Below are 9,989 nucleotides of genomic sequence, written 5' to 3' on the forward strand. Positions count from 1 at the left end.
CTTTGCCCTCTCAGAGCTGCCCCTCAGCCATAGACGAGATGTTCAACTCCAAGCTGCACATCATCGGGGGCGTGGGCATCGGCATCGGGGTCATCATGGTGAGACTCGCATCCACCAATCAGACGGCTGCATCTTATGACATCTGTCCTGCTAGTTTTTTCTCTCTCTATCTCTCTCTCTAATGTGTAATCTCTCTCTCTCTCTCTCTCTAACATGTCTGTCTCTCTCTCTAACATGTCTGTCCCTCTCTCTCTCTCTAACGTGTCTCTCACTAACGTGTCTCTCTATCTCTCTCTCTCTCTAACGTGTCTCTCTCTCTAACATGTCTCTCTCTCTAACGTGTCTCTCTATCTCTCTCTCTCTCTAACGTGTCTCTCTCTCTAACATGTCCTCTCTATCTCTCTCTAACGTGTCTCTCTCACTAACGTGTCTCTCTCTCTAACGTGTCTCTCTATCTCTCTCTCTCTAACGTGTCTCTCTCTCTAACATGTCTCTCTAACGTGTGTCTCTCTCTCTAACGTGTCTCTCTCTAACATGTCTCTCTCATGTGTCTCTCTCTCTAACGTGTCTGTCTCTCTCTCTCTCTCACGTGTCTGTCTCTCTCTCTCTCTAACGTGTCTCTCTCTCCTCAGATCTTTGGGATGATCTTCAGCATGTTGTTGTGCTGTGCCATCAGAAGATCCCGGGACATGGTGTAGAGTCTCACACACTCAGACACACACACCATAATAACACACACACACACACACACACACACCATAATAACACACATACACACAAAACCACACTATAACACACACACACACACACACACGACTCCCCTGTTGTGCCCTTAATTTATGTGCGTCTGTCCCCTCTTAAGACCCCTGTGTAACTCCCAGCAGATCTCGGTCCCCCCCCCCAACACCCATGTGTCCCCTCCAGCTACCCTCCAACACCCCTGTGACCCCCCACCCACCCCCTCCCAACACCCCTGTGTACCCCCCAGCCCCTCCTAAGACCCCTGTGTACCCTCTGTCCCCTGGCCCCCCAGCCCCTGCCAACACCCCTGTGTAACCCCAGCCCCTTCCAACCCCCCCAGTGTACCCCCCCAGCAGATGTCTAACACTGCTTAGCAGGACTCAACCACTCAGTCACGGGGGTCCACACCAGATGGAACGTACCAACCCGTCTCCTGTGAAGGTGTGGCGCTCTGACAGACGCCTGGTTTAACACCACACCCACACCTGTGGGAGTGAGACACCTGTAACTCTGCCTAAACCCGATGTTTTTGTATAATCTATAATGTTTTTAAAAAGGAAAAAACATTCCTAGCTGTGCATTTTGTTTTGTGTATGGTTCTTTATCGTTGTTTGCCTCTTAAGCTACGTGTGACTTTTATTTTTAACTTTTACATTTGAAGAGAAGCTTCGTTTTATAAATATGGATTTTTATGCACCTATTTTGATGAACAAGGATCTGAAAATCTTTGTGATGCCAAATAAAAGGAACTAATAAGGATGTTGGACTGTGGTGTTTGATGTTATTGGCTGGTGTGATTGGTTGATTCTGTGGTGCTTGAAGTGAGCGGCTGCAGTGATTGGGTGATGCCCGTGGTCTGTAACTATGGCTACAGTGAATCGGGGGGGGGGGTATTCCATCAACGTCGTTAAAGGAAAATCCAGGCTTATTCTGATAAAATCTCGCGAGACTTGAACTCACAGCTGAAACACCATGTAAACACCTTACAGCTGAAACTCCATGTAAACATCTGAGCTGAAACAACCATGTAAACACCTCAGAGCTGAAACACCATGCAAACACCTCACAGCTGAAACACCATGCAAACACCTCACAGCTGAAACGCCATGTAAACACCTCACAGCTGAAACACCATGCAAACACCTCACAGCTGAAACGCCATGTAAACACCTCACAGCTGAAACACCATGCAAACACCTCACAGCTGAAACACCATGTAAACACCTCACAGCTGAAACACCATTGCAAACACCTCACAGCTGAAACACCATGTAAACACCTCACAGCTGAAACACCTCACAGCTGAAACACCATGTAAACACCTCACAGCTGAAACACCTCACAGCTGAAACACCATGTAAACACCTCACAGCTGAAAATGAAACAAACATTTAGTGATGAGAGAGTTGTCAAAGGTGAAACACTCAGAGGTCAAAGGTGAAACACTGAGAGGTTATGACTGACCTGTTATCATGTTCCTGTTAACTATAGAGAAGCATTCAGCTGGTGGACAAGGAACACCACAACACACAATAATATAACACACACTCAGTACACCCCCCCAAAAAATGGCACAAATTAATCATATTACCAAGTTCTACTGACATGCATGGCAATCGCAGATAACACTGTAGAGGGGTTTCAAGACAGACTGATTTGTATCCTGGGTTGTAATAATGATGACAGTGGTTGGTTACATTCGTGACTTTGGACCAATCAAACACACACACACACAAATGCTACAGTATATCCCAGACTAACTCCCAGATTAGGGAGACAGCTGTATGTTTACAGATAGGAAGGATGGCAGAAAGGAGGAGAGAGAAGAGGAGAGTTAAAGAGAGAAGAGGAGTTAAAGAGAGGAGGGGAGAGAAGAGGAGTTAAAGAGAGAAGGGGAGAGGATTTGAGTTTGTGCCTCATGTTATATGTTATGTACTGTATAAATTGCCTATACCACCTCATCCTCTGAGAAAATCACGCTTTACGTAGACTAGATTATTCGCCCCAAACCAGTTAATGGAAACATGCATTACTCACATTTTCTTTCTTATAATTTTTTTGTGAACATTCAAAAGTTCTCTTAAAATCCGCTTGCCATTTCATGGAAACACGGCTAGTGTAAGAGGGGCGCTGTGCCACTTTGTCGACTTAGTAAAACTGTTAACGCTGCATATAAACATCTCAGAGCTGAAAATGAAACCGATGTTTAGCGATGAGAGAGCTGTCAAAAGTGACACACTCAGAGGTTATGACCGACCTGTTATCATGTTCCTGTTAACTATAGAGAAGCATTCAGCTGGTGGACAAGGAACACCTCAACACACAATAATATAACACACAGACACAGTACACCCAATACACACACACACACAATAATATAACACACAGACACAGTACTCCCAATACGCGCGCACACACAATAATATGTAACACAATAATACCGAAAATACAAAGTCAGTTTAATCAAGAACCACGTACAGAATAAAGTAGGACACTTTCTTTCCAAACAGTATACCAGAGTACTGTATACCCTACCCTCACTGAGAACACAGTGCTTCAGATAAGGGTTTGTCTAATTCAAGAAATAAAACAGTTGGTATGAGCATCCGCATCTCTGATTTAAAAACACACATAGAAAAGAAGACCAGTTTGTGGTGTGTGTGTGTGTGTGTGTGTGTGTGTGTGTGTGTGTCAGTCCTCCAGAGCGAAATCAAAAGGCTTGAAGTCCTCCCGTATCTGTTTACACATCTCCTCCTCTTCTTCTCTGGTCTGCTTACACTCCCTCCAGTCGGCTCGCTGGGGGATGTTCAACACTGCCTCACTGGCCAGCACCTCCCTGCACACACACACACACACACAGACATGCGCACGCACACACACACAGACACACAGACACGCGCACACACAGACGCACATGCACACGCACACACATAGACGCACGCACACACAGACACAGACAGACAGACAGACAGAGAGACACACACACACACACACACAGAAACGCACGCACGTGCATGCACACACACACGCACGCACACACACACACACACACGCACAGACACACTGTTAGTTACTGTCATTAGGTAATATCACATGACATACAGCTGAATCTGTACAGATCCCACAATGCACTAGCTCTCAGAAGGCATCACACCATCTGTAAAGTTAGCATAGCATAGTTAGCATAGCATCATACATGCCGTTTAGCTTTAGCTTTATCCAAAGCTTCTTACATTACAGTGAGTGCATACATTTGTCAGTATATATGCTCCCAGCGGGAATCGAACCCACAACAACCTAAGCGTTGTTAGCGCCACGCTCTACCAACTGAGTCACAGAGGAGCAGCGTCGTAGCATGTAGCATGTTTACCTGCCAAACTGCAGAGGGAAGTTCCTCTGGATGCGGTGGTACAGCTTCTCCCCTGAGTCCAGCTCCACGTAAAAGTACGGTGTCCCTGGAGGAGCAATCTGAGCCAAGAGGGACAGACAGAAGTTAACACACAGAAGTACGGTGTCCCAGGAGGGACAGACAGGAGTTAACACACAGAAGTACGGTGTCCCAGGAGGGACAGCACAGGAGTTAACACACAGAAGTACGGTGTCCCAGGTGGGACAGACAGGAGTTAACACACAGAAGTACGGTGTCCCAGGAGGGACAGCACAGGAGTTAACACACAGAAGTACGGTGTCCCAGGTGGGACAGACAGGAGTTAACACACAGAAGTACGGTGTCCCAGGAGGGACAGACAGAAGTTAACACACAAGAGTACGGTGTCCCAGGAGGGACAGCACAGGAGTTAACGCAGTAACAACAAGGGCTTCAGGGCTGTGTGTGTGTGAGACGTGTGTGTGTGTGTGTGTGTGTGTACCTGTTTGAGGTCTGAGTGTTCAGGGATCTCCATCAGCTCCATCTGCTGCTCCTGAGCCTGAACCATGAAGGCCTCCTTAATGTCCTCAGTGCTGCACTTATCCTCAGGCACCGGCACCACCTAGGGGAGGACAGGGGTATTACATATATCACTTATCCTCAGGCACCGGCACCACCTAGGGGACGACAGGGGTATTACATACATCACCACCACCTAGGGGAGGACAGGGGTATTACATATATCACTTATCCTCAGGCACCGGCACCACCTAGGGGACGACAGGGGTATTACATACATCACCACCACATAGGGGAGGACAGGGGTATTACATATATCACTTATCCTCAGGCACCGGCACCACCTAGGGGACGACAGGGGTATTACATATATCACTTATCTGCAAACATGTGTTTGTGTGTGTGTGTGTGTATGGTGTGTGTGTGTGTGTGTGTGTGTGTATATGGTGTGCATGCATGCGTGCCTGTGTGTGTGTGTGTGTGTGTGCATGCGTGTGTGCCTGTGTGTGTGTGTATGGTGTGCATGCATGCGTGCCTGTGTGTGTGTGTGTGTGTATGGTGTGCATGCATGCGTGCCTGTGTGTGTGTGTGTGTGTGTATGGTGTGCATGCATGCGTGCCTGTGTGTGTATGTGTGTGTGTGTGTATGTGTGTGTGTGTGTACCTGTAGTTGCAGGTGCTGGCTGCGGTAGTTCCTCTCAAACACGACGCAGCGCTGGCCTCTGCTCTTGTAGAACTTCCTGACAGCTGCCTGGTACCTGTTATGGATGTGCATAACACATTTTTTTCATATTCGAATAATCGGTGGGTGCTATGAACGAATAATCGATTATTCTCTGTGTGCCGACATTACCAAATGTGCGCACGCATTAGGGCAGTGCGCGCATGGATAGCTGTTCAGACATTTCCAATTGCAATGTTTACCAGTGGTCTAGCTATAGCCTACCTGAAATCAAACAGTAAAATACATTTAATATTTTATATAATTAATCCGTGGTAAATAGCTACTTGGGTCTGTTTTGGCTAAAGCATTGAGAACGGGCTTGGCGCATTCACCACCATGCATCTTTGAGACGCGAGGTGATATAGTACACGGTTCCATTCATAAAAACGGTCTCTATGTATGCCATTCGTTCTCTAAACCCTCTGAATACTTAAATTAGGCTAACATAACAATATTGCAGAACATAAAAATGCATGCCGCTAATTCCGATGCTTGCATTAAAGCGATGTGCGCATTTTGTACTATTCGGTTGTTAAGTCGTGACGTGTTTCCGGGTTCAACGTTGGCTGAGGCGCTCTCTTCGAAATGCCGCAGTAATAATAATAATTCATTATATTTGTATAGCGCTTTTCCGAGGCTCAAAGACGCTGACAATATGGGAAAAACGGGAAAGTGCTGTGTCCCTTGTTGTATGAATAGATCCGAGTCTAAAAAACAATTGAACTGTCATTCTACCGCTTTAGTACACTGGTACTCTGGTGCGGGGGATTTTTTATTTGGACCCGGAAATTGCTAAACGTCACGCTTAACAACCGAATAGCTGTCCAGCCTCAGACTCTCGGGAAAACAGCGACCAATGAAATGTTTTTACTCACATAAAAGCTGAGAAACACTGCCCGCCAGCGTGAGATCCCATCGCTATTTCACTTCAACTTTACGTTTTGACGCCTCTTAATAGCCATGTCTGCCTCTAATCTCTTAGCCTCTAGGCTAGGCTAAAAACACTAGCAACGTAGCACTCACAAGGCTAGGCTAGGCTAAAAACAAGTAGCCCAACTGTAAACACAAGTTGAATGATGCACGCAGTTGAATGACGTCACTCTCGTCCCATTCCACACTAATGGCGCTTTTCCACTACCGACCCGAACCGGGCCGCATTTGTATCCGAGCCGTGCCGTACTTTCAGAAACGCTTCTCCATTATACTGAGCGACCCGGGACTGTAGGAGGAGTTACGTGTCATAAGATTCCCCCCGCTATACAGATCAGCGGGGGGAAATGCGATAAGAATTATGTCAAAATGCAGCACTATCGTGCACAGACCAGCCTTACAACATGTAACGTTAAGTGCTTGTTACTTGCCGCTTTCAGTTCTAGTAGACTAGTTTAGATCTCGCAACCAGGGAAATGCCGACATGAAATGCCGACACGATTCTATTTTTATTTCTCCTGACACTTTGAGCACTGTGCTTTTTTTTGTTGGTGAACTACCGTAATAAGCCTAAAAAAGTTAAACTGTTCAAAAAGTGCAACATCTCTGCTTTCAGAAACTGTTTGAATTTTTTAGATTGGGCATATAGTTCATGAATTACGATAGTTTGAAGGAACGCTGTAGAATCTGCTGTAGACTGCTCCGGTTTCAGAGCAAGACGCGAATCTATCGGCATTAGTCAAATACATGCTCACATCCAGTCATCCGCTCACTGCTCTCCATCAAAAATGGCACATCCATCAATAATATTACACAATAACAACTGCTCTGATTAGATTGCTTAGATTGTTTAATACATCAACGGGGGGAAAAGCGAGATGAACTCTGAGCGAGTATCATGCTTCCTCCATTGAACGGAAAGTCCTATCTATTCCATTCAAAGTGTTTTAGCCTTCCCCCTTTCCACTGGTAATAAGGAATTGGCAAGAATAGATCGATATAAATAGACCAACATAATGCAGCACTGTCATGCACAGATCAGCCTTAAAACATGTAACGTTAGATATATAACGGTGCAATGTATTTCTACGGAAAGGCTGACTGACGCGGGGCTCATACAATCTCCGCGTTCGTTATAGATACGAGTGCTCCGGTGTCTTGCTGGTAGTCAAATATATTTATTTATAAATACAGCATATGGATGTTACGTGCCTGTTACCTGCCGCTTTCAGTTCTAGTAGTTTAGATCTCGCAACCAGGGAAACGCCGACATGTGTTAAAGGGAGCAAGACGCGAATCTACCGGCATTTGACTGCCGCTGGACTGAGGAACAGCATAGGCACAGGACATCGCCATAATAGCGATTTTTTTGGTTATGCTTGTTGTAAATAAAAGTTCTATGATGCATTGAAATTACATTAAACTAAGATAATACGATGGTTATCATAATTTTTCTAATCTTTATTAATACGTTATTACAGAAACAGTAAGTGACATTTTCCGAGAGCGAAATCTGTTGTGGTATTTAAAGATGGCGGTTAGCGAAGAAATCTATGAACATGGGATGACGATTTCCATTGACCAATCAACGGTGTGCAGTGTCACACGTCACACGCAGCCTGGCAAAAAAGTACCATTCGGCCCTGTAGTTCCTGCTCGTGAAGGGTAGCTAAAGAACCGTGCCGTGCCGTGCTGACCCGGGCTGGCCCTGTAGTGGAAAAGCGCCATAATAGTAATAATAATTACTGAACTATATTACGCTTGTGTATTGTGTATATCGTTTTTCTGTGCATGGTTAAAGACCTAGGTTCTGGGCCCTGGACAGTCTGGACGGATTGATGGCAGCTGCTGGATTGAAAAAAAAAAATCAGGTGTAGTGCTGAGGCACAAATGTGTACATTTCAAGCCTGCAAACTGCGACACTTTAAATGAATGTGCAATAACACTATGTGCAATATGACAACCCTAGTCGTCTTATCTGTACAGTATAGTATAGTGCAGCGGTTCCCAACCTTTTAGGACTCACGGCCCACTTTACAGATCTCTCCAGTATTCGCGGCCCACTCAGATTTTTTTCTTCGCGTGCATGCGCACGAAACGCGCACGAGCGCTCAAAACAACAACGTAATTTCAGCAAAAACTAGAGGGAGCGTGGCAAAACAATAAAAAATAAATAGCGGTTAAACCATTAAAGCCGAGCGGCGATGTTTTATATAGCAGGTGATCAAATACCAAGATCGTAAATGTTGTATGTGTTCAATATTTACGACCAAACATCCTTATGTGTGTGGGCAACTCCTGACTCCCGACTAGGGTTGCCAGATGGGCTCGGGTTTTTTTGGTGGAATTAGCGGTTTTAGACTGTGGTTAGGGTGGAAAATGTCTATCCCATTTGGCAACCCTGTTCGCGAGTCCGGGATGGAATGTAGCCAATCAAGAAGCGAGCTGACTTCTTCTTTTCGGATGGAAATTTCGCCGCACACAACACACAATGATCAAGGCTGTTCAATCCAAGATTTTGTATCTTTTTAAAATTAAAACGTTTTTGTAACATTTTTTTTTAAATAAAACCATTTTTTGCCCATGATTTGGCGGCCCACTTGCAGTACTCTCGCGGACCACCAGTGGGCCGCGGCCCACAGGTTGGGAACCGCTGGTATAGTGGATAGTGTACATAGCCTTTATTTATGTAAACCAGCTCCTTTCCCTTCTTGTTTTTTTAGTTGTTTTCTTTTTTTCTTTCCTAGCACCAGGGGAGCCCCCCCCTCCTAAATGTCGTTGTTTGGTACCTGTACTATAGCAATGACAATAAAGACCATTCATTCATTCATTCATTCATTCATTCAAAAACAACAACAAATAGTGCTACAGAACGACCTTAGTTCTGTCCGTTAATTTGCGTTTATTTGAATGGAAAAGGATGTTAATGGTACCTGGCCAGCTCCTGCACCACCTCAGAGCTCAGGTCCACCACCGACTGGTAGTGACCCACCGGGAGGATCAGCACATGCTGGGGGGTCAGGCTGCCCTTAGCCAGGGCCAGGTAGCACTGTGGAGGGGGGGGGGGGGAGAGAGGGAGAAGAGAGAGAGGAGAGAGAGAGAGAGGGAGGAGAGAGAGAGGGAGAAGAGAGAGACGCACGCACAGACACACACACACACACACACACACACACAAACATTATTGCAATGTACAGGAACTAACTAAACTAGTGTGCTTGTGGTGTGTGTGTGTGTGTGTTATACATACGCATGTGTGTGTGTGTGTGTGTGTAGTACATACGTGTGTTCCTATGCTGATGACCAGGTGTTTTTCCACCTGAGGGCTGGCGAGGCAGAACCAACAAGGTCCAGTGGGCTGGGCTGAGGAGAGAGAAGTAAGTGAGTAAGTAAGGAAAGCGTTATTTATATAGCACCTTTCATACAAGGGCTGTGGAGAGAGAGACACTGTGATTGGTTGGCTGTGGAGGAGAGAGACACTGTGATTGGTTGGCTGTGGAGAGAGAGACACTGTGATTGGTTGGCTGTGGAGAGAGAGACACTGTGATTGGTTGGCTGTGGAGAGAGAGACACTGATTGGTTGGCTGAGGAGAGAGACACACTGATTAGTTGGCTGAGGAGAGAGACACACTGATTGGTTGGCTTAGGAGAGAGTCACACTGATTGGTTGGCTTAGGAGAGAGAGGGACACCGATAGGTTTGTCAATGACGT

General features: G+C 45.9%; 2 protein-coding genes across 2 annotated transcripts in view; one reads left to right on the forward strand and one right to left on the reverse strand.

The window, feature by feature from the left end:
* The window catches only part of LOC308175543 (CD9 antigen-like), a gene marked incomplete at both ends in the record, with an annotated part of 12,390 nt that extends 11,692 nt beyond the window's left edge, over positions 1–698 (forward strand). The window contains 2 exon segments of the mRNA XM_080551193.1: positions 15–98; positions 633–698. Of these exon segments, the coding sequence (XP_080407319.1) occupies positions 15–98; positions 633–698 (150 nt within the window).
* Positions 699–3,215: 2,517 nt separating this feature from the next.
* Positions 3,216–9,640, reverse strand: LOC308175542 (CWF19-like protein 1; the record flags this gene model as incomplete). The annotated part of the gene is made up of 6 exons (XM_080551192.1): positions 3,216–3,577; positions 4,112–4,209; positions 4,611–4,730; positions 5,291–5,384; positions 9,214–9,329; positions 9,561–9,640. Coding segments are annotated over 6 exons (653 nt in total), but the record flags the coding sequence as incomplete, so codon positions are not given.
* Between the last annotated feature and the right edge of the window lie 349 nt (positions 9,641–9,989).

The sequence above is a fragment of the Nansenia antarctica genome (genome assembly GCF_963989245.1).
Source record: "Nansenia antarctica genome assembly, contig: SCAFFOLD_591, whole genome shotgun sequence".
NCBI classification, from domain to species: domain Eukaryota; kingdom Metazoa; phylum Chordata; class Actinopteri; order Argentiniformes; family Microstomatidae; genus Nansenia; species Nansenia antarctica.